Source organism: Delphinus delphis, chromosome 1 (assembly GCF_949987515.2).
Source record: "Delphinus delphis chromosome 1, mDelDel1.2, whole genome shotgun sequence".
In the NCBI taxonomy this organism is placed as follows: domain Eukaryota; kingdom Metazoa; phylum Chordata; class Mammalia; order Artiodactyla; family Delphinidae; genus Delphinus; species Delphinus delphis.
The window spans coordinates 105928909-105954886 of NC_082683.1; the positions used below are offsets into that span (position 1 = coordinate 105928909).

At 38.1% G+C, this 25978-nt stretch overlaps 1 protein-coding gene across 4 annotated transcripts in view; it reads right to left on the reverse strand.

Annotated features, from left to right (window-relative positions):
* Nucleotides 1-2081: 2081 nt before the first annotated feature.
* Nucleotides 2082-25978, reverse strand: part of LOC132436011 (flavin-containing monooxygenase 5) — a 28853-nt gene continuing 4956 nt past the window's right edge. For all 4 annotated transcript variants that reach the window (XM_060028376.1, XM_060028385.1, XM_060028367.1 and 1 more), the window contains exons 3-9: nucleotides 20251-20439; nucleotides 18126-18288; nucleotides 16440-16582; nucleotides 13495-13694; nucleotides 9978-10330; nucleotides 4089-4161; nucleotides 2082-2522 (exon numbers count right to left, since the gene is read on the reverse strand). In XM_060028376.1, coding sequence (XP_059884359.1) covers nucleotides 2177-2522; nucleotides 4089-4161; nucleotides 9978-10330; nucleotides 13495-13694; nucleotides 16440-16582; nucleotides 18126-18288; nucleotides 20251-20439 — 1467 coding nt within the window. In that variant the 3' untranslated portion in view covers nucleotides 2082-2176. The remainder of the gene's footprint in view (nucleotides 2523-4088; nucleotides 4162-9977; nucleotides 10331-13494; nucleotides 13695-16439; nucleotides 16583-18125; nucleotides 18289-20250; nucleotides 20440-25978) is intronic.

A 25978-nucleotide genomic window follows, 5' to 3' on the forward strand; every position in this document is an offset into this window, starting at 1 on the left:
AAGACCTGTACTCAGAAAACTATAAAACACTGATTAAAGAAATCAAAGATAACATAAACAGTTGGGCAGGTATACCTTGGTCCTGGATTGGAAGAATCAATACTGTGAAAATGACTATATTACCCAAAGCAATCTACAGATTCAATGCAATCCCTATCAAATTACCAGTGGCATTTTTCACAGAACTAGAACAAGAAATCTTACAATTTGTATGGAAACACAAAAGACCCCAAATAGCCAAAGCAATCTTGAGAACGAAAAATGGTGCTGGAGGAATCAGTTTCCCTGACTGCAGACTATACTCCAAGGCTACAGTAATCAAGACAGTATGATACTGGCACAAAAACAGAAATATAGATCAATGGAACAGGATAGAAAGCCCAGAGATAAACCCATGCACATAGGGTCACCTTATCTTTGACAAAAGAGGCAAGAATATACAGTGGAGAAAAGACAGCCTCTTCAATAAGTGATGCTGGGAAAACCGGACAGCTACATGTGAAAGAATGAAATTAGAACACACACTAACTACAGACACAAAAATAACCTCAATGGATTAAAGACCTAAATATAAGGCCAGACACTATAAAACTCTTAGAGGAAAACATAGGCAGAACACTCTATGACATAAATCACAGCAAGATCCTTTTTGACCCACCTCCTGGAATAAGGGAATTAAAAACAGGAATAAACAACTGAGACGTAATGAAATGTAAAAGCTTTTGCACAGCGAAGGAAACCATAAACAAGATGAAAAGACAATCCTCAGAATGGGAGAAAATATTTGCAAACAACAACTGACAAAGGATTAATCTCCAAAATATACAATCAGCTTATGCAGTAACACAAAAACAAAAAACCCAATCCCAAAATGGGGAGAAGACCTAAATATTTCTCCAAAGAAGACATACAGATGGCCAAAGAAGACATACAGATGGCCAAGAGGCACATGAAGAGGTGCTCAACATCACTAATTATTAGAGACATGCAAATCAAAACTACAATGAGGTATTACCTCACACCTATTAGAATGGGCATCATCAGAAAATCTACAAACAATAAATGCTGGAGAGGGTGTGGATAAAAGGGAACACTCTTACACTGTTGGTGGGAATGTGAATTGGTACAGCCACTATGGAGAACAGTATGGAGGTTCCTTAAAAAACTAAAAATAGAACTACCATATGACCCAGCAATCCCACTATTGGGCATATACCCTGAGAAAACCGTAATTCAAATAGAGTCACATAGCACAATGTTCATTGCAGCACTGTTTACAATAGCCAGGACATGGAACCAACCTAAGTGTCCATCAACAGATGAATGGATAAAGAAGATGTGGCACATATATACAATGGAATATTAGTCAGCCATAACAAGGAACGAAATTGAGTTATTTGTGCTGAGGTGCATGGACCTAGAATCTGTCATACAGAGTGAAGTAAGTTAGAAAAACAAATACCATATGCTAACGCATATATATGGGATTTAAAGAAGCAGTACTGATGAACCTAGTGGCAGAGCAGGAATAAAGATGCAGACATAGAGAACTGACTTGAGGACACAGTGGGGAAGGGGAAGCTGGGATGAAGTGAGAGAGTAGCATTGATGTATATACACTACCAAATGTAAAATGGATGGCTAGTGGGAAGCTGCTGCATAGCACAGGGAGATCAGCTCAATGCTTTGTGATGACCTAGAGGGATGGGATAGGGAGGGTGGGAGGGAAGCTGAAGAGGGAGGGGATATGGGGATATATGTATACATATAGCTGACTCACTTTGTCGTGCAGCAGAAATTAACACAATATTGTAAAGCATTTATACTCCAATAAACATGTCAAAAAAAAAAAAAAAGAAAAGAAAGCACCTACCACATGTCAGGAACTCTGCTAAGGACAAACAAAGATGACTAACAGAGTACCTGAGCTCACAGTCCAGGAATTACTGGAAGGAAAAAGTGATGGGTCATAAGAGTAAGGGAGGTAAGTCAGTACAAATGAAAAGCTGAGATTTCACTGTAGGGAAAAGAGGAAAAAAGGGTTAATGCTTTGGAAAGAGAAATAAAAGTAGATTTCTGGGCAGTGTGAAGCTGAGAGTTGTTCAATCTTGTCAGGTTCTGAAGGCATCTCCAGATCCAGCTTTCAAAGAAAACTGGGACAGTGACAATGGAACAGCTAAAAATAGGTCATAATTATAGCAAAGAAAGCCACAGCCAGCATAAACCTGGCCATTGTTATTGTTGAAGTTGTGGAATTGTTGCTTTCAGTTACTCTTGTCATTAGCGGCTTCCTGATACGATCTTCTGTGGTGAGGATAGCTTTTCGAGCTCCATCCCACTTTCCAGGGCCCTGTAGCCGATACTGGATTGGAGTACAGGGTCCCCAAAATAACTGTAATGCCAATTTGGGGTCAGTGAAGGCCAGGGACAGCAGATTGGGCCTGACGCCCACCAGATCAGCAAGCTCGTCCATGGTATCTATATAGTCTCCCTGGATGGTGTGGCGTTGGCTGTCCACATACCTGAAGCAGAGAAGACAGAAACCATGCCTATTAACAATTCAGTCACTCCATCAATTAATCAATGCTTCCTATCTGTTCTTGGCTCAATATTGAGCTAGGAGCTGCAGAAAATAGTGAAGAAAGACACTGTCTCTATCCTTAAGGGCCTTATAGTCCACTGGACTCGATAAGATAGATACACATGAAACAGAGAAGAATGTAAGACTTTTGGTAAATCATGTGGTATTAGACTCCTAAATAGAAATGTAGAAGAGGGTAGTTAAAATCGAGCTATGATAAGTCGTTGAAGGATGTGGAAGAAATAGATAAGCTGAGAACAAAGAGGAAAGGATTACAAGTCAATATATATAATGTAGAATATATATTGTAGAAGTTTGGCAGTGAAAGGAAGGAGGAAGATAGGAGAGCACCTAGAAAGGGTATCAGGGTTAAGTAAGAACTGTCTTTCTCCTCCTTGCAGAAGGGAGAGTTATGCTGGTATAATCAGTTGAAGAAAACCACGTCTTTGGGCATGGAATGATTGTGCCTCTGACTTCTCCACAAAAATCTAGGAGCTTTATTAACATCAACTTTGTTCAAATAAAAATCAGCAGTGAATAAGCTCAAGTTCTGAAATTCAGACTGCTAAATGTGTCCACCCAAGCACTAAAATACGGGCTGCTGGTACCACCTTCCCAGATCCTATAGATTACTCATACTAAGAGCCACTGTGACCTAAGTATGCTGTCACATGACAGCCAGCAAAGTGGCCTCTGCAAATTTGTAAATCTACCTGCAGATTTGTAAATCTACCTACAGATTTGTAATTTAACCATATCTACCTCTCATTAATTCATCGCTGCCCTTCCTTCCTCTGGCAGCTCTAGTATCTCTTCATGTAATCCTTGCCAAAATAACGTACCAGGTTTTCTCTCCATGTGCTTTTTCCTACTTGACTTTTCTTTTAGGCCCTAAACATAGAATTTTCTTAAGCTTTTCTCTCCTTTCCCATCCACATTCAAACCACTTGGTGGTAATTCTCTATTCTATTGTCACAAACTATGATTTCCTTTTCCTTCAAAATATAATCTAAATCCTTAAACAAACACGAGGACAATAAATACAGTACAACATTGCTCTTATTAAGAAGTAAGTGGGGGGACTTTCCTGGTCGTGCAGTGGTTAAGAATCCGCCTGCCAATGCAGGGGTCATGGGTTCGATCCCTGGTCCAGAAAGATCCCACATGCTGTGGAGCAACTAAGCCTGTGTGCCACAACTACTGAGCCCGTGTACCACAACTACTAAACCCCGCGCACCCTAGAGCCCATGCACCACAACTACTGAAGCCTACACGCTCTAGGGCCCACATGCTGCAACTACTGAAGCCCGCGTGCCTAGAGCCCGTGCTCCGCAACAAGAGAAGCCATCACAATGAGAAGCCCATGCACCGCAAAGAAGAGTAGCCCCCTGCTCTCCAGAACTAGAGAAAGCCCATGCACAGGAACGAAGACCCAATGCAGCCAAAAGAGAAGAAAAAGAACTAAGTGGGAAAAATTAACCACCTATCTTCCTGGGAGAACTCTTACCTTTTGGCCATATCCTCTTGAACCTTAGCTATTTCTTTTATCATTTCATTTTGTAAGGGTAATGTCTTTATCCCTAAAGAGAAAAATCAAAATTTTAAGTGTAAAATTACCTCAGTATGAACACTAACCCTATTAACAATTACCATGCTATGGAAAATTCAAAGGAATACAGGTTAGTTGTCTGTACCAAGGAGGTTACACCTTCACTTGGTCACCTTACCCTACCACCACCAGAATATAATAATATTAACCTCAGTAGCTTACTCTTTTCTGCTTTGTCTTTGTAAGATATTTCTCCTAATCTGCTTTCCAACCAAAAGCTGCCTCCTCCCTAACATAGTCTTTCAATTGGGAAATGAAATCTGGCCATGAGGAAATGATAAATGGCCTTAAAAGTATATGGAAAATGAGGTACAAAGTAAAAGGGCGGGGGGAATATGGGAAACACACCTGTACTTGTACTCTTATTATCAAAGAGGCTTTATACCACAGGGAGAAGGAAGTAAAAGTAAACTCTCAGTCCTGTTGTATGCCTACAGTTCCATGGAAGATAAGCCTTACCTTCTAAATTTTTTATTTACTGAGAGTGAGGGGTAAGGTCAAGGGCAACTCATAATACCCAATCTTAACAGATAAATTTAAGCACCAATGAACAGTTCCAGTAGCAGGAATTTAACACCAAGGACATGGCTAGACAAAGGTAGAATAGTATTTAAGTTGACATAGACAACTCTCAATTTAAATGATTAGCTTTATGCCCGGATTTACAGGCACTATGCCATGTAGAAAACTTTAGCCACACCCAACTCTAAAGTGTTACTCCACAAAATTCTGGAACGTGTAATTTTAGAATGGGAATATATCTTACCTAATACAGTCCTCTCTACAAGTACTCTCAAGTGGTTATCTCATTCCTCCTTAAATATCTCTGGTGATGGGGATCTCATCACCTGAGGAGATGATTTAATTGTTTGGCTGCTCTACTTGCTGGAACATTATTCTTTTCATTGACCCCAGAACCTGGCTCCATGCAGCTGGCACCAGTGGACTTAGCTCTGCCTTCTGGAGCCAAGGAGTCTAGTGTTAACAAATGACAGCGTTTGAACCATTTGAGAACAACTGTCATAACTTCTTTAAGTCTTCCCATTATCAGCCTTAAAGCCTTAACAGTTCCCCATATAACAGCTTTCATGTTCTCTGCCCCACTGGTTGCCTTTCTCTGGGCTCACTCTAGTAACTATCCTGGTGTGTCCCTCTTAAAACATGAGACCCAAATTCAACCCTCAAGAAATAGCCTTCTGTGTTTTGCCATGTGTTCTTTTCATTTTAGCCTTGGGAATTATTATGTATGTTCGTAAGTCAATGAGGAATCACTGAAATGCTTCATTTGAAGTTAATCACAGGTCTTAAGATGCTCATGAAGCACAGTTTGAGAGTTGATTTCCAAATTATTTCTCATGGTACAACCATAATTTTTACTTCTCTTAAGTAGAAACATTATGGAGGAGGAGGTGATTTCTTGCCTGTGATTCAGCCAATCCATCCAAAAAACAAAACAAAAAACAACAAAAACACAACCAAACAATCATTATAAATTAGATAGGTAGATAGATAGGAATATATAAAGATGTGTACTGTATCCGGTGGTACAGTTCTTAATTCATTGATACTGTTGTTGCAGTGTTTCCTCATTCAGGCACATGTCATTTTTACCATATGTATCTCCCTCCTTCCTATCTTGCACCTCCTCTTATATTACCAGTTTACATCAATGGCCACAACCCTGAGCAGATTCTTTTTCTGGCTTTCATCTCCAACCTACATTCCCTCCAAATCCTTTCAAATTCACCAATGAAATTTCATTCAAATATTTCTCGTATTCCTTTACCTTAGTTTAAAGCCCTCATTATGTCTTTCTTGGACATTTGTCACAGGCTCGCAACTGACCTATTTCCCATTTCATTTCCCTCTAATACGTCTTCTGAGTTACAAATCTGATTTGACTCCCCCTCTGCCAGTTAATCCTTCAATTGTTCTCTATTGCCTACATTGAATGTGAACTTCTTGCATGGCACCTAAGGATTTTTCTTGGTTTTGCCTCTATAAATATCTCCAGCTTCATTTTCTTTAATTCCTATAATACTTTATTCTCCAGAATTCTGAACTCCTTGTAGTTCTCAGGACTTGGTTTATTTTGTCATTTTCTCTAACTTTGCATAAATATTACTAATTGTTCTCTTCTCTGTTATGTTCAAGATGGCATTGTCCTCTTAGTAAACTCTTGCTTTTTTACAGTGTATTTGCAGTTGTAGGGAGAATTGGGTACTTATTCCTTTCTGCTCCCATAGCCAGCTCCTCTATATTGTTATGGGACCCTTGTTTAGGATATAGTAAATACCTGCTGAATGAACACATTAAATGTCTGTTTACTTGTCTCCCTTGCTTGACTCTGAGTTCCATAAAGATAAGAATTTTCTATTTGGTCATATTTGTATCTCCAGCACCTAGCAGAGGGTCTGGCATATACTAAGAGGCCAGTAAATGTTAGCTGAAGAATGTTGTTGAAGAACAGTGTGGAACTGAAGTTCAGAGATTTCCTAAGGGTTCCAAGGCAAGGTTCAAAGGGGGTGAGCCTGAATTGTAACTCTGTGGAACTAAGTCTTTCAGTTGGCTCTCGGGCCTAAGACAGATTGTATTTATGTAATCCTGACTAGTTCCTGCACTTTAAGTGTAAAGACTATGTTACAAGAGAAAGGAGGTGTGGCTGCCATTCTGCTCTTTCAGTCCAGTCCAGCCTTTACCATGACTGGAAATTGGGAAGATAGTTCATAAGCTGAGATCCTCAGATAAGAACTTTCTACTGTAGAGTTTAGAATACCTCCAAAACTAAACTTGTAGTCATTGAATAGAGATGTATTAGCTACCTCCCATGTGCTAGGCACTGGTCTAGTCTTGGAAGACAAAGGCAAATAAACATGATTCTTTTATTTAAAGAGCTTTCAATATACTACAGAGAGGGAGGAAATAAACAGGCTTTTTCCACACAAGTAACAAGTAAAGGGGAGGCATACCAGGCAGAGAGAACACCAGAAGCAAAGGCACAGGGTATAAGAGTACCTGTTGTGTTTGCTGCATAGTGGGTGAGTCATTCAGTGCATCTAGAAGATTGTAGGATGGATGGTAAAGACCTGCAAAAGATGGGCCTGAAAAGCAGCCTGTATCCAATTTGTGGAGGAACGTGAATGCCATGCTATGACATAATGCTTCCTTGTGATCCAGAGAATTGGTATCATTTCATACGGTTTTCAAGGGAAGAAAGTTACGAAATGAAAGTGGAACACTTGCAAGGGCTCTTGAGAGGGCTACAAGCAAGACAAAAGAAAACTAGATTTCTGTCAAGGCAAGCAAGTGGGTTCAGTGTTCTAGGAAAGGGTGGAATATTTTCTTGACAAGAGAATAGTAATTCTAGAGAACAAAGGAAGTAGGGAAATGGGGATTGATGAGGAAAGGACAGGCCAGGGAAGAGGACAGGCAGAGTTGGGCAGGTGTGAAAGAATGGTCTTAAAATTGGCACAGTGAAGGTAAAATTCTGGGCTGAGAAAGGCAAGGATTTGGTAGGCAGACAGTAAAACAAAAAACTCAGGGTTCCTTTTGGAAATTTGCTAAAGTTATAGGGATTCTCTGATGATTCCTTCCTTCCAAGTGTTAAGAAGAGAGCTAGAGGGATTAGCACTAAGATTTGCTAGCAGAGGAAACTGAGCTTTTTGTGCATTTCCCCTAAGATCCCCTAATCCCACAGTCACAATGCAGAATCTTCCAAATACTCATTTGCCCTAATCCTCTCAATGGTTCACTTGGTCCTGGAAAAGAGTCTCGTTTTTGTTCAAAGTTTACTAAGATGCTGTGGCCTATTTTAAAGCAACCTTTTCCTCTTACTTTATTGACCCAATTAAAAGATCCACTTTAGCGGGCTTCCCTGGTGGCGCAGTGGTTGGGAGTCCGCCAGCCGATGCGGGGGATGTGGGTTTGTGCCGCGGAGCGGCTGGGCCCGTGAGCCACGGCCGCTGGGCCTGCGCGTCCGGAGCCTGTTTTCCGCAACGGGAGAGGCCACAGAGCGTACCGCAAAAAAAAAAAAAAAAAAAAAAAAAAAAGATCCACTTTATATGACTGGAATTAAGCCAACTTAACCGGTTACTTGCATTGTATTGCTGGTCCAGTGCTCAAGGAGTACATGATCTACTGGATAGAATTAAAAGGAATTAAGAAATGAACTTTGGGAGTTCCCTGGCAGTCCAGTGGTTAAGATTCCATGCTTCCACTGCAGGGGGCATGGGTGCGATCCCTGGTTGGGGAACTATGATTCCCACATGCCACACGGCACAGCCAAAAAATTAAAAAAGAAAAAAAAAGAAAGAAAGAAATGAAAGAACTTTGGGGAAATTTGGAAAAGTTTTTTATCTATCAACTCTAACATCATTGCTTCTTTTTTCTCTGCTACCATGAGGACCTTCACTAGGGAAGAAGAATCTGTAATTAAATAAGAACGTTTTTTAAAAATATTTATTTATTTATTTGGCTGTGCCGGGTCTTAGTTGTGGCATGCAAAATCCTCTTTGCGGCATGCATGATCTTTAGTTGAGGCACGTGGGATCTAGTTCCCTGACCAGGGATCAAACCCAGGCCCCCTGCATTGGGGATGCAGAGTCTTAGCCACTAGACCACCAGGGAAGTCCCTCAACAAGAACTTTGAACAGTTTTAATTAAACATAAGTAATGGTAGCAAATTTTATTATAGTAACCATAGAATCAAAGAACTTCTTTGTTAGAAGGAACCTTAAAAGTCATCTGATTTCTCCCTATTCTGAGGCTTGAATCTACTTCCTATTGGCCTGGCAAAAGTTTATTTTTAATGTTAAGCTGATATTGTGCAAACCCTCAAAGTTTCACTCCTTGTTTCTAGTTCAACCCTTTGAAGTGATACTAAGCAAATATAAAAAACCTTCTGCCATGGGGCATCTATTCAGGTATCTGAAGGGAACTTCCATATCTCCCCTAAATCTTATCCTCTCCAGGCCAAACCTCTCCAGCTCCTTTAGCTGTACTTCAAATGGCACATTTTCAAATCCCTTAACCACTCTTGTCTCTCTCCTTTTAATGTACTCCAGTTTCACTTTTAAAATGTCTGTGGGTGTGGTCTCACCAGTTCAGGGAAGAACAGTAGTAAATTCCAGGACATTACAGTTTTTTAATGATGACAGATATAGTTAAGTCTTTTGGAAGCCACATCATTCTGCTGATTCATATTGAGCCTACTATCCCAAACCCCAAAGTTTTTTCTCATGTTTTCCTAGCCAAAACTTTCTGAAAGAGGGAACATAAAGGGGGGAAAGTAAGACTTTGAGTGGCTGAATCTTCTTCATTCTGGACTAGTCTTTAACCAGCTCTTAATTTTTGTCTGAAATGAAATCACAGCACTTCTATATGTGACTTTCTCTAACTATAATGAAAGAAGATTAAATTCTTTTGCTTCACAAATATGTATCAGTTGTCTGAAATCTAGATGAGTGGATTTTAATCTGGAGTGCATGTGTGAATCACCTGGGGAACATTTTCTCAACAATTTTATGTAAGCCCCACTTGAGACTTATTAAATAAACACCACCAGGCAAAGCATGCCTATTTTTGGAAAACTTCCTAGTAGATTCTGCTATATGTCCATGGTTATAAGTTACTACTTTATATTCCCTCAAAAATTAATTTTTGAGCACTAATTTTGTACCAGGCACTGTTACAATCATACATGCTGTCTCAGCTATTTATAAGCAAGAACATAAACATAATTAAACAAACCACTAAGTAATTCGGTAGTCATCTTGCATGGTCACTTACCTTTAAATACTTGAGTGACCCAGCGTCCTTGGAGCTCTGAAATGGGCATAATGGCACCCAAGGGCTGGATCAAGCCTATGATTGCAAGAGTTGGCTTTTCTAGGTTAGGAGGGAAGACCTTTTTATACAGGGATATCTTGTTTTTGACTACTTTGACAGAATCTTCAAGAAAAGGAAAGGCAAAGCTATAGCCTGTAGCAAAGATAACAGCATCAATGTCATCCTCCCTGGAGCCATCCTCAAATATGGCCGCTGTCTCTGTGAATTCCTTCACGTTTGATTTCACCTTCACCAAGCCAGAAATTATACAATTTGGCAGAAAGTCATTTATCGTTGGATGCTGACTCAGAGCTCTGTGAATGATGATAAAGAAGGAGAAATCAAGAGAGATCATGAGAGGGAAAGATCATTACCATGTAAGTAAAATTCTATTTTGATTGAGGTGGTTAATCAATATGCCAATAGTCTCCCTTTATTCATGAAATTTGGGAAAGGTCTAATGTATACCAGCTTGATAAAGGTAAGGATCTCAGAGTACAAGCTGGACCCTGGATGGCATTGAAAGAGAAGCTGTTGGAGAAGTGAGGGAAGGATTGTTTTATTTGATGAGTACGTGCATAGTTTCTCAAGGACTGATAATGCTCTCAGTGATATAAGGCCACAGTCTAGTAGCTTCTACCCATATGTCAAGAAATCTGCAGAACTGGACTATCAGCATTCTGTTGAATCCCTTTTCCTCTTCAAAGGCCCAAGAGCCAGGCTTGGACCATCATTTTCCAAAAGATATAATAAATTGCATGTGTATAGTGACTTACAGTTATAAACTGTTTTTACATACATTAACGTATTTGAGTCTCACGCAAACCCACTGAAGGAGGCAGGACAGTTGTCATTATCCAGGTCTTATAGACGAGGAAACTGAGGCCTGAAGAAGTTAAGTGGCTTGCCCAAGGTCACACAGCCTAGGATTTTAGGATTTATATCAAATGTTTTTTTATGAACTCCCTTGAGATACTCTAGGCATGGTAAGTAGTGTTTCCTTGAAATAACATAGGATAAGGTGCAGAATCTTGGACCTTTCTAAAAGCAGTGTGAATCCTGGACCCTGTGTTAACAGGCTCTGAGAATCCTCAGCCCATCATGTTCAGACAGAGCTGTCCTCTTCTTAGGAACAAGATATGTTTAAACAGTATTACTGGTTTGCTGCATTTAGTAATTCTTTGATGCAAACCTTTAGGTACAGATTCTGTTCTCATTCCAACCTCATCATTTCATCTTTCTCTCCAAACTTACTCCTGTTCACTAACAGTACTACCATCCACATTGTTGCCCAAGCCACAAAACTGTGAGTCTTACATCTGGTCACCAAGGCCACGCTTTCTCCTCTTAACACCCCCAGGATAGTTTTACTTATGCTGTTTCACCTGGGCCATTACAGCTGTCTCTAGCGCCTCCTGCTCCATCCCCTTTCAGTCTATCTTCTACATCATTTTTGGAGTGATTGTTCCAAAATGTATTTATTATTGTGTCACTCACCTGCTTAAAATCTTTCAGTGGCTGTGGGCTGTCTTCATTCTAAACTTTTTATTTAGCAGAGCACACAAATATTTTCATATATCTGCCCAGTGAACCAGGAGATATACTCAGTCACTCTTCCATCTTTGCCTGTAGTCCAGCCAAACCAAACTATGTTCAGGTCTCAGAGCATAATGTATTTTTTGCTATTCCAAGACCTTGTATTTATAATTAGAATGCTACTTCCTTACCTGGTTTGTTTGACTATATCTTATTATTCTATAAAGCCTCAATTTATTTTGTGATCACCAAACTTATGGATGCTACAGTTTCCATAATTGGGTGAAATAAATGGCTGAGAGTTTGGGGAACACAGTCTCTAAGTATCACCCCACTGGTTAGTTTCAAAGGAAAAAAAATCTTTACAAAAGAGAAACCTGGTAGACCACCTAATCCAAGTTGTCAAATTTTACATCATTAATATGCAATAAACTGCTATCATATGGCTCCTGATATGATCCTCCAAGAAGGCACAACATAACCTATGGATACTCACACCAAAATTGTTTAACCTAAATATAATAAAGGAAGAACAGCTATGAAAGTCCAAATTTAGAGACTTTCTGCAAAACAAATGGCTTGAATTCTTAAAAAAAAAAAACCCATGTCAAGAAAATGGAGATTTATTTCAGATTAAGAGAGATTAAAGAGGTATGACAACTAAATACAATGGTGTAATACCTGACAGGACCCTGGATTTAAAACTATAAAAGCTACAGGAAATTCCCTGGCGTTCCAGTGTTAGGACTGCAAACTTTAAGCAATGCAGTGTGGCCAAACAAATAAATAAATAAGCTACAAATATTATTGAAACAATTTGGAAAATTTGAATATGCATTATATTAGATAATGGTATTTTATCAATGTTAAATTTACTAATTGTGATAATTATGTTTATGTAGAAGAATGCCCTTTTTCTTAGGCAATATATGCTAAAGAATGTAGGGTAAAGTGTGGTATTGACTGCAGCTTACTCTCAAATGTTTCAGAAAAAATTTATGAATATATGTATGTATATATGGAAGCTATATATGTGTGTATCTATCTATCTCCAGAGAGAGGGAGAGGGAAAAAGCAAATATAGTAAACCGTTAATAATAGGTGAATCTAAGTGAAGGGTATATGGGTGCTCATTGTACTTACTATTTTATAGCAAGTAAATCTAAACATTAAAAAAATTAAAAGCTGGAGGGGAAAACAGCATTTAAAATCAGCTTCTAGAAATGCTGTCACAGTCTACCTTCTAGGCTGTGTGAGAACTCCTATCTTTCATACTCTCATAGCACTCCATGCATTTCTTTATCATATTCTATTGTCTATCTTCTTGTTAGAGTATTAAAGGAAATATCCATTTCTCAAGTCTGTCATTTATTACTTGTGTGATCTTGGGCAAATTAGGTTCTCTAAGTGTCAGTTTTTATATCTGCAAAATGGAGATCAAAATAGTACCAACCTATAGGGCTGTTGTGAGGATTAAATGAGATAATGCGTGTAACTCATTTAAAACCGTGCTTGTCTTATATTAAGTCCTCAAAAAGGTACAGTGTTATTAGTATTACTATTACTATTAGGTCTTTAGTCTCAGTATTCTCATGCCAGTATAATGCTTGGCTCATAACAGATGCTCAGTTGTTTGTTGGATGAATGAATGAATGAATGATGCATTGCCCGCTACTACCATTTTGTTGTTGCTATTGGGCATCATGTAAAAAGAACTGGTACCTCGGGGAATGATAAAATGGTTAATGCCAAGGAGAATTATAGCCTGAAAATTACAGACCGGTAGATCTTGGACTTCTGTGGGGGAAAGGTAGAAATCTAATCTCAGATTCTGTGGACTTGCTTAATGTAAACATAGAGGTAACCCTACTATTAGCCTATGTGAACAGTCCTTATTCTTTGCCTTGGCTGTTACTGCCCACCTCCCAGCCTGGGAACATACCTGTGTTTAGGCTTCAGGCCAAACATTTCATGATCAAACCTTTGGTTCATCTTTTTTTCCAAAAATATATTTGCTAATGTTTGACCACAAATCTTCTTCATAAAATATTTAAATCGAGAAGAGAATAACACATCAAAAGGATATCCATAATCTCCGACACGATTGAAGATCCAAGCCCCTCTTCTGGTGCTGAGGAAAACCTGAGGCATGGGGAAAAAATGTTTGTTTTTGCCATTCTCTGACTTATTTCTCTGAAGGAATGGGAACCCAGTTTCTTCAAGATGAACTTCAAACTCATTAGTCTGGCTTTTTATTCCCTGGCAATATATATATTTTTAAATTTCCTGCCATTTTCTTCTCAAACACTAAGCTTACAATTAAATTGGTGTAGTCACTGACCAAGACTATGTCTTGCTCCCAACCACCAGTGCATTTCTGTTTAATGTCATTATGCCTCCCTGAAAAGCCCCTTATCCCCTTCATTCTCCAAAGCCTATTCATTTTTCAGATCCAGATCAAGTCTGCCTCCTCCATGAAGATACCACTGACTGTTCTGGCTGATAACTTTCTCTCCATCTTCTGAACTTCTCTAGTACTTGTCACCTGTCCAACTCATTTAAAATCATGCAACTGTAAAGCTGAAAGCAACTGGACATCATTTGATCTGAAATCTTCTGTCTTTTTTTTGCCTTTGATATTGTTTGCAGTATTAGAAAAAACGTATCATCTATACTGATATTTAATATTATATATTCTTATCTTTTATCTTTCCAAATGTGTTTTCTCCAAGGTGGGAGGTAGAGCATATACATCCTTTAGTCCCCAGCCTATCATCAGCATCACTTCCTTTTATTGAGAATTGTAACCTGTCAGTCACTGTACTAGGTCCTTTATCTGTATTTTTATTTGATCAATACAACAACCTCTTGAAGTAGGTATTGTTATGTCCATTTTATGGATGAGAAGCATGGAGAGGATGAATAACTTGCCTGAGATCATATAGCTACTAAATGATAGAGCTGAATTTCCAACCTAAGTCTAACTGACTCTGAAGTCTGTGCTTAAGTAATGTTTCATCATTTATTTAAGGGAAAAACTGAAGATTGCAAGTAGCACAACAGGGAACTGGTCTGTCTTTCTGTGTTATCTGCTGGCTAAAGTCCACGTACTAAAAGTTTGGTATTCAACTACCTGGCAAAAGCATCACTTCCTCTAGATTATAAAACTCGCTGGAGATATTTTCCAGGGTTGTAAGCTATATAAGTACATTGTTTTATGGTCTCTTGTCTAAGCCCTCATGTTAAAAGGTGACCTGTCTACAGAGGGATAATCATGTACTTCATACATACATTCTCACCCAAGGTGACCTTAACTGCTATCATAAATAAGCACTTTTACATGTCACCGTTGAAAGAGCCTGTGTGTAGTCTTAGAAATCAAATGGTTTTGTGTGCAGTGTGTATAACTTTTTAAATATAGGTTATGAGTAATATAAATGCTCAGAGCTTCATTTAAAAAGTTCTCTATGTATAAAATAGTGTCAATAATACATAGGTCACAAAGCTTTCTCAGACACAACCACCTTACCTCCACCCGCTCTTCCTGCCTTGTTCTTTGGCAATTTACAATTCCTCAGTGCTTGTAAGGCCCAGCTCCTCTATAACTGACCATTTAACAAGCCAATGGTATTAAAGAAAGCTCATGCCTTCGGTCCCCACCACATACCTGGTACATTCTTTTATCATAGCACCCATACCCTTTATTGTTTATATACCTATTCCCTAATAAATGCTTGTTGAATTAATTCATGGAGTAATATATAAAATTAGTTTTGTGGTGATAGATGGGGATAGATCTGAGAAGAAGTGTTATGGAATGGAGTTTGTGGGTAAAGTTCATTTCACAAAGTTGTGGCATTAAACTTCTATTTGGGGTGGGATAGGGAGGGTGGGAGGGAGGGAGACACAAGAGGGAGGAGTTATGGGGATATATGTATATGTATAGCTGATTCACTTTGTTATACAGCAGAAACTAACACACCACTGTAAAGCAATTATACTCCAATAAAGATGTTAAAAAATAAATTAAAATAAATGCCAACCCTAAAAAAAATAATAATTTTAAAACAATTTGTGGAGAAGCACAGCTTAATTAAAGTTACTGAAGAACAATCAGGCATTTACTTATTGCCAACAAAGTTACGATTCAATAAAGACGTGAATAACAAAATATATCAATGATGTCTTTTTCTAGGAATTTATAATTAAGATACTTTTTTCACAGTTCAAAAGCTATGATACAAAAAACAGAACAAATAAACCAAAAAACCTCAAGGACATAGAAATTGCTTTAGTGTGAATGTTATTCTGTGTTACCTAATTGTATGCAAAGGCTGGGGAGAGCTGCTTGCCTGTGCTACAATGTGGATGCTTTTCATACTGATACCCATGTTGTCTCTAGAAGGATTAGACTTCTTTTTTCCATTCGGGAAGTGATGAAGAGTGAAGAGGAAAATTCCTCCAACATCCTATTAGTGAAAAGCTTTCAATGACTGAGTACACTTTCCTTCAGATAAGAGCATTATCACTTCTACTGGCCAACAGGTGATCCACACTCTGAATGCTGCATTCTAACAAGCTCTCCCAGCAATCACCTGGGCTTCTTCAGAGCCAGAAGCACACTGAAGAGACAGCTGAGTGAGATTATGAGCACAGTTTGTGGTCATGTCCAAATTCCTTAGTGTGAGGCCAAGTGAATGATGGGAATCTAACTTGTAACCTTGGCTCCATCACATCATCAATCATAATGTTGCCAACTGAGGCAGTGAAACCAAGCCCTGCATTTGCCATTGGCACTGATGGGCTGTGTGCAGGTATCCGTACACTCTGCTGGGTCCACCTGCAGCTTCCTTGGTGAAGCAAAGTAAATAATTTACTAATTCAAACCTGCTTGGCTGTGTGGCTAATTTCCACAGCCAGATCGCTTCCAGAATTCCCAATGCCAATTATAAGGACTCTCTTTCCAGTGAAACTCTCTGAATTCTTATAATCTCGACTATGGAAGTACTGTCCTTTGAACTTCTCAATTCCTACAAGAGAAGGGAAAATAATTATTGGGTGATGGTTTATCTGATATAATTTGTTAAATCATTCACTTTTTTGCAGTGTGTAGAGTTTATGCATATATTCTCCATATGTTCTGCTTTTACTCAGGTGCACTGTTGCCTTTCTGAATATTTTGCCTGTTTCCTTTTCCCGTAGCCTAAGAGTGGAACCTTGTGATTTCCTTATCATAAGTAGTCTGCTTAACTCAGGATCTGTTAGTATTTTGGACCTGTGGACTCACAAATCCAAACTGCTTCAGAAAACCTCCATTCTCTTTTGTCTTTTCATCCTGTTTATTTTTCTTTTATTGAAGTATAGTTGACATAATATTATATCAGTTTCTGATGTACAACATAGTAACTTGATATTTATATAGATTATGCAACATACAAAGTTATTATAATATTACAGTCTTTTGACTATATTCCTTGTGCTGTATATTACAACACTGTGACTGTTTTATTTTATAACTGGTAGCTTCTATCTCTTAATCCCCTTCACCTATTTTGCCCATCCCCCACCCCCTCTTTTCATCATCTGTAAATACCTACTTCCATTCCAATTGGAGTACATATGTTCTTATATACTCTAAAGTATACATAGAGTGCTTTTTTCCCCAAAGAATGAAAATCCAGGTCAAAGACTGTTAATTAAGCTCTTTCTTTAAGCATTATTTTCTTCCTTAGAAACTCAATATTTCCTCAATTGCTAAAAAAGCCCTCATTCAGGTTGAAGAAGACATGGTAAATATATACAATGGAATATTACTCAGCGATAAAAAAAGAACAAAATACTGTCATTTGCAGCAACATGGATGGACCTAGAGATTGTCATACTGAGTGAAGTAAGTCAGAGAAAGACAAATATCATATGATATTGCTTATATGTGGAATCTAAAAAAAATGGTACAAATGAACTTATTTAAAAAACAGAAATAGACTCACAGATGTAGAAAACAAACTTATGGTTACCAGGAGGGAAAGGTGTGGGGGAGGGATTAACTGGTAGACTGGGATTGACATATACACACTACTATATATAAAATAGGTAACTGATAAATACCTACTGTATAGCACAGGGAACTCATCTCAGTACTCTGTAATGACCTATATGAGAAGAGAATCTAAAAACGAGTGGATATATTTATATGAATAACTGACTCACTTTGCTGTACAGCAGAAACTAACACAACATTATAAATCAACTGTACTCCAATAAAAATTAAAAAAGAAAAATTCCATCATTCAATCTAATGCAGATCAACTTTTATCCTTAAAAAACTAAAATTATTGTAAAACTAAATATAGAGCCTTCTAATTTTCCTCTAGTCCCCCAAATTACTGGTATCTCTACCTCCTAAATAGCGTTAATACAAGTTACGCCATCACTTTTCAGAAGAATATGCAGAATTAGGATAAGCTTTATTTCATCCCAAGATAGGAATCACTCAGACCACATTCCTCCCATTCTTTAGGGATCAGGTCACAGGCATAGTTCAAGTGTCTTCCTTCCTTGTAGGCTACTTACCAGGGAAGCTTTCCAAGGGTAAGTGAGCATTGGTGTGATGGCCAGTGCAAACCATAACTCCATCGAAGACATTCACCTCCTTTTTCCCTTCAGATACCGTGACCACCTCCCATTGGCCTGAAGTGGAGAAATCAGGCTGCTTCTTCACACTGCACACAGTGGTCTAAAGAGAAAAGGGGTAGCCACAGGGCACTATAACCACAGCCCATATAGTGGACGTCTTCCCTGACAGGACTCTCCTTGCAGAGGGTAAACAAAGGGCTGCTACCGCCTAACAGGCCTCATGCAGGGGTATTTCATTTTCATACTCCACAAATCAGAACTTTTTTGTTTGGGGCTGTGGTCAGAGTGAGAAAACTTCCACGAAGCAAGCTAAATAAAACAGAGTTGGCAGACTAATGTTGCACTCTCCACTGCTTCTAGAAAAGTGCAAATTACTAGTTCTCTGGACCATACCCTAGGGCAATGTGATACTTGAATAAAGTTTGGGCTTCTCTTGTGCTTCTGAGACACTCCATGCACGAAATGCCTATTCCTCCCCATACCCCCAGATATCCTGAGACCCTCTGATGCCTTCTTACCGCAAGTCCTGTTCTCACTGTCTGGCCTTAAACTTGTGACTGAGCTAGAGGGCTCCCTTTCCTAATAGAGTAGAGAAACATCTCAGTGGCTCATATTTTATGTAAATGAACCTCTCTGACTCCCATAAATGCCCATTTTACAAGTAACTATAAAGAAAGAAGGTGTGAGATGGGATAGTCAGTGGCACAATTTTTAGCTTTAAAAAATAATAATAAATATAGGTTACTCTACCCAGGTTAAGGAAACATTAAGAATGTGTTCCTGTGCTTCTAGGGTTTATGCCATAATGTCTTGGTTGACTAACAGAGATACCCCTCTTGTATACCTGAGACATCATATACTACTTATAGTTCCTCTCTATCATGTTCTTACTTTTACACAGGCCGGTGCTTCTGCCTGAATAATCCTTTTACTCTTTCTTCATTTGGAGAAACTCACCCTTCAACATTTAGCTTGGTATTATCTCCTCTAAGAAAACTTCCCTGGTGTCTGATGCCTCATGCCCTGATGGGCTGTGTCCCTCCTCTGAGCTGCAATGTATAGATTTCAGTGGCATTTATCACTCTAACTCTTTATTTTTATAATTATGTTTACAATGAAATTTCTCTTCATTTTTCTATCTCCTTAACTAGACTGTGAAATCACTGATTTTTTTTTTTGTTTTTCTGTCTTCACTGCTTAGTATGGTAACAAACCTGTTTGTTTAAAGTGTTTAAACACAGTAAGTGTTTAAAGAAGTGAAGAGAAGGACCACTAGGCTGTAAATGACTGACTTTGGAAGTCGTCACTGGATATTGCCATTTTAATATTGTCATTAAACAGAAAAAGGCATGATTTAGTAGAATGATCAGAAGGTAGAAGATTTGGGCTTTTTGCCAGCTGTCAGAAGTATTGATTCTTTTATGGTCATGGTTTAGAATGATAGGAATATCACAGAAGACTTTACAGCAGGAAGGAACCAGTGAAGTGATCTAGTACAATAATCTTGTTTTACAAATAAACTTAAGACACATCGGCATTGAGGAACTTACTTGTCTGAAGTCACAAGTTGATTAGTGGTAGAGCAAAGACTAAAACTCAAGTTTTTGCTTCCCAATTCAGTGTTCCTCCCTCTACACCAGAGTTAACTTATTTGTTCCCTCATAACTTTTCAATACGTACTTCACTGGGTTGTTGTGATCACATAAATAATGCACTGGAAAGTACTTCAGAAAGTATAAAAGGGCTAAGCAGCAAGTTGTGGAAACAGAAGGTTTTGAAGTTCCCATGCCTGTCAGTTCCCCTCATTGTTTTATTGTAATCAAATGATATAGAATGAAGGCAATGAAATGAAGGTGGCTTCCTGGATCTGCAGTCAAAATACATAGAAGAGGGACCTTTCCATGAATATTTTCAGACATAGAGAAGACATAGAGTAGAATCTGTCTGGATAGGATAGATACATGAGCATATCAAACCAATCTATACATAAGCACTGGTAAATGAGAACAGTTATTCATTTACTTGAAACTCCGAACACAGAGATACCCACAAAATTCCCTACCTTAAACCGAATGTACTTTAGAAGGTCAAATTCTTTGGCATACATCCTGAAATACTCCAGGATCTGGGAGTTATGCATGAAGTTAGGATAGTGATCTGGGACGGGATAGTCACTGAAGCACATCATCTCCTTAGAAGTGTTGATGATCACTGACTTGTAAATACTGGCCCTTCCTTCTTCAGGTTCTTCCTGCAGTAAATAAAAAGCATTCATAGCAACTTGAGAATTAAGGTCATGGTTTATAAACAGCCAACAAACATTTGAAAAAGTTTTCTGAAAGAAATGCCAATTAAAAAAAAGTCCCCTCCCCACAACCCTTCACATCTCCCAGTATTTGTGCCCTCGTGCAGTCTCTTCCCCTTGAATCTAAGTTGTCTTTATGACTTGCTTTTGACCAACAGCATGCAGTTGGAATGATACTGAATGGCTTCCAAGACTAAGTGATAGGTAGTCTTGCAGCTTCTGTCTGGGTCTCTTAGAAAGCTTGCTCTGGTGGAAATCAGCAGCCACATAAGATGTCCAGCTACCCTGAGACCACCATCCTGTGAAGAAGCCTGAGCTAGCCACATGAAGAGCATGTTTGGGATAGAGAGATGTGCAGCCAGCCCCCAGAAGTTCTAGTTATCCCAGCCGACGTTCTAAATATGTGAGCAGAGGGGTCATAGCACACGTCCAGTCCCAGCTGTCACCTGATTGCCATGACATAAGACTCCAAGTGAGACTGCCCATCTGAGTAATAGTCTTTTAAATAGTATATATATTTCAAAGCCTAGGGAAGTTTCAAAAGTTTCATACGCTTGCCACATTGTTCTCCAGGAAACACTGTACTAACTTACATCCTGTCCACTATGTGTTCTCATTTTACCTCGTTTTTACTAAATTAAAAGACAATTACTCAGTGTTAGCAAAAATGAGGTGAAATGAGATCTTAGTACAATGTTTTCTGGACAGCAATGTGACAAGAATATGAAATCCTTGCAACTTAGCCTTTTAAAGAAAGATTCAGCATTGTAGACAAAGATTTATGTTAAAGGATGTTAATGATAGCATTATTTATAACATAAAAATGAAATAAGCTAAATGCCTGCAATATTGTGATTTATAGGAAATATATATTTGCTCATCCAGATGGTCAAAATATATTTCTCATATATATTTGGTCTTTCTCCACAGTTCCTAGCTCAGAGCTCCCAAAACTCTCCTAATTTCCGAAGTGTTCAGAATGATGAAAAGTACCCTTTGTTATGTTAATATGCTGACTTTTAGAAAGCAACTAAGGATGGGGGCTGGTTACCAATGGAGCAAACCCTGTAATTAGAGGGTTGTAACTTTCAGTTGCCTATCCCCTGATCTCTGGGGCGGGGACAGGGCCTGGAAGTTGAATCAATAACCAATGCCCAGTGATATCATCAATCATGCCTATGTCATGAAGCCTCTATAATAACCTAAAAGAGTGGGGTTCAGGGAGCTTCCAGGTTGGTGAACCAAAGAGATTAGGGGAGAGCGGTGTGCCTGGAGACGGCATGGAAGCTCAGTGTCCTTTTCCCTATGTATGTCTTTCATTTGCCTGTTCCTAAATTATATTCTTTTACAACAAACCGGTAACCTAGTGAGTAAATGGTTTTCCTGTGTTCTGTGAGCAAATTAATCAAACCAAGGGGTGGGGATGGGGGTGATCATGGGAATTTCTGATTTATAGTCAGTTGGTCAGAAGTATAGGTAAAAAACAACCTGGACGTGAGACTGGCATCTGAAGTCCAAATCCAAGGAAGGGGTCATTGGAACCTCCAATCTGTAGCTGGTTGGTCAGAAGCCCAGGTAATAACCAGGACTTATGACTGGTGTCTAAAGTGGGGTTGAGGAACTGAGCCCTCGATCTGTGGAATCTGACACTGTCTCTGGTTAGATAGGCATCAGAATTGAGTTGAATCCTTGGACATCCTGTTAGTGTTTGAGAATTGTTTGCTGGTGTCTGGGGACCACGCACACACACATTGGAATTGGTCTCAGAACCATTTAATGCCCAACAAAATTCACTGTAATTTTGAGAACCACTGCTCCAGATCCTTGCTACCTAAAGTAGCATCTGTGGACTAGCAGCAGGGGCATCACTTGGAAGATTGTTAGAAATGCAGAATCTTAGGCCCCATCCCAGACCTACTGAATCGGAATCTGCCTTTTAACAAGATCCTCAAGTGTTTCAGATGCATCTGAAAGCAGAGAAGCATTGCTCTAGCTGATATCAAACCCCAGTTCACTATTCTTTCCCCAGCAAGGTTAACTTCTTTGCTTCCTCAAAAACTTCTACTAACTACCTCATGGGGTTGTTGTAGTGATCACATAAAATAAAGCAGTATCTACCCAGATTGTTATATTAGTCTGTCACTGAGATATCACAAACCATGACTTTTCAACTCTATTATATTTTTTAAAAATTGTTTTGATTATGGAAAATTACCTTAACCAATTTGGGCCCCCTCTTCTCTTCTTATTCCAGAAAAAGATATATGGATGTTACTGAACATTGAATGGCCACAAAGGAGAGTGTTCACTGGCTTTGCCCACATTAGAGATGATTTTCCTCCCATTTTTAGAGAAGAATTTTTCAGTTTCAGAATCCTGAATTGATCATTCCCATTTCTCTGCTCCATACGTCAAGATCTCATTCCCTTTGGCTGCTAATGGTGTTTTTACAAGTCTCTTCCAATCTATCCTACCTATTTCAACCAAAGTGTTCTTTCTAGGGTATGGTTGTATCTCTGCCCTAATTAAAATTTTGGATGCTGCCCCATTTTCTCTAGTGTATATTTTTCAGCTTAGGATTCAAAGACCTCCATAATGTCTTATAGTCTATTCCTTATCTCCCCAGCTAGATTGTAGGCCCCTTTACTTGTATTCATGCTCTTTCCCACAGCATATAAAATTATAAATAGCACGTAGTAGATATTTAATAGATGTATGTTGAATTATATTGAGAAAGGTGCATATAGAAAAAGGAAGTAAATTTACATAATGCATAACAAACTAATGAAATACATCAAAGTTCATTTAAAAACAGTTGAATAAGATATTTTAATCTTATTCACAAAAATTTGTTGTAAGGAAAATTGAAAATAATATAAAACCAAATGCATAGAGATATTCATTTTATAGTATTTAAAATATCTGTTAATTAGAAACCACTTAAAATGCCCCCCTCCCCCAATAGGAAAAGGGTTTAGAAAATTATGGTATCTCAATATGATGAAGAATTTACCTTCTACACCACTCCTTAAGTATCCTGCTAAATTCAAAGCAGATCCTGTCACCCCACTGCTTAATGGGCTTCAACTGATTCCATTTGGAAAAGCAAATTTCTTATTTTGAAACTCAGCATATTTCACAATCTATCCCAATCCACCTTTGTATCTTCACTTAGTGCTCTCCTCAGTTAATTTCAAGCTTCTGAGTCATTAAATTGTTGTTGAAACATTCCAGACTCTTTCACAACTTCAAACTTTTGTAACACTACAGTACAGCTTCTTCATTTGGAAAATTCCTATCTATCATTCAAGAGTCACATCAAATGTCACTTCTTTGGAGAAATATTTCTTGTTCTCTCCACTGAGTTAAATGCCCCATTCAACCTCCAAGCTGCCAAAGCTCTCCGCTCATATTGCCATCAAGGCAACTTAGAACACGTGATATTCTGCATTTGTTTTCATGACTATGAGGTACCCAAAAGTAGGATTTGTGTCTTATTTTTTGTAGCTCTATCATCAAAACAGTACCTCATATATAGTGGATGCTTAATAAATGCTTTGAAATGAATTAATGAGTGAATTATAGAGATTGAATTTGGAGATACTTAAAACTATTATTTTGAAATCTGTGTAGAAACATTGAAAATGGCCTATGATATAACTTTAACTGGAAAAAGTAATATGACAAAATGCAAGTCACATTCTAATCACCGAGTATATAATATTATGTATGCCTAGGGCAACTGTATACCTATGTCTACCCATATTTATATAATTACACATTGTATAATGTCTCCCCTGTTATATGAGTATATTTTATTTATTTTAAATCAATAAAACTTGAAAGTAGGAAAAACAAATTGATTTATTAAGGAGGTATGATTTTTTCTTTTATTTTTGTAGAAATGTTGTTTATACTACACCTTCATGTTAAAAACCTTCAGCAAACTAGGAATAGAGGGAAATATCTTCAATTTGATAAAGAACATCTACAAAATACTTGCAGCTAACAGCATACTTCATAGCGAGAAAATGGACAATTTCCCCATAAAATTGAGAACAAGTTAAGGACAGCCTCTCTTACCACTTCTATTCAACACTGTACTAGAAATGCTAACTAATGTAATAAGATAAGAAATGGAAATAAAAGTATACAGCCTTGGAAGGAATAAATAAAATGATTTTTATTCACAGATGATATGACTGTACAATATCCCAAAGAATTAAAAAGAATTAAAAAAAATATTCCTGAAACTAATAAGCAATTATAGTAGTGTTGCAGGATACAAGGTTAATATACAAGAGTCACTTACTTTCCTATATACCAGAAATGAAAAATTGGACTTTGAAATACAGTACTATTTATAATAACACCCCCCAAATTAAGTGCTTAGGAAAAATCTAACAAAATATGTATGAGACTTATATGCAGATACCATAAAACACAGAAGAAGGAAATCAAAGATATAAATAAATGGAAAGATATGCTGTGCTCATAGATTGGAAGACTCAGTATTGTTAAGATGTCAGTCTTCCCAACTTGATTTGTAGATTCAACGCAATCCCAATCAACATCGCAGCTATCTATTTTGTAGATATTGACAAACTGATTCTAAAATTTATGTGGAAAGAAAAGAGGCTTAGAATAGCCAACTTTGACCTTAAGTGTGGACTGTGCATAGTGACTTTCTTGCAAAGAGTATAGTATGACAAGGGAGAAAAAAAGGAACAACTTTACAGTGCAAACCCTGATAAACAGCATCTCAAGCCAGGTCGGCAAGGTTAACATCAATCAATTGTGATAAGTTTGATAGTATGTACCATTGATATGATGTGATAAGAATAGCACTTTACCTCTAAGGCCTTCCTCCCCAAAATTCATAACTCCAGTCTAACCATGATGAAAACATCAGGCAAATCCCAGTTGAGGGACATTCTATAAAATACCTAACCAGTAATCCTCAAAACTGTCAGGGTCATCAAAAACAAGTCTGAGAAATTGTCACAGCCAAGAGGAGCCTAAGGAGACATGACAACTACATGCATTGTGGTGTTCTGGATGGGAACACTTGGAACAGGAAAAGGCCATTAGGAAAAAAAACTAAGTAAATCTGAATAAAACATGGACTTCAATTTATAATAATGTATCAGTACTGGTTCATTAATTAGGACAAATGTATCAAACTAATGTAAGATGTTAATAATATCTGGGCATGGGTTATATGGGAACTCTGTACTATCTTCCTAATGATTCTGTAAATCTAACACAGTTCCAAAATTCAAAGTTTATTTAAACATGTTGTTTGTATATAGCACGTTTTTTTAAAAAAAAATTAAATTAATGAGTGGTAGGGTCCTTTTGGAACCAAGATGTTTGAGGGGCAAGGGTAGACACATTCCTAACTTTTAAATTCAACTTCATTCATTCTTTCAGTAGATATTTCTGAAGTCCCTCTGTAATAAAAACACTATATTAATGCTAAAAA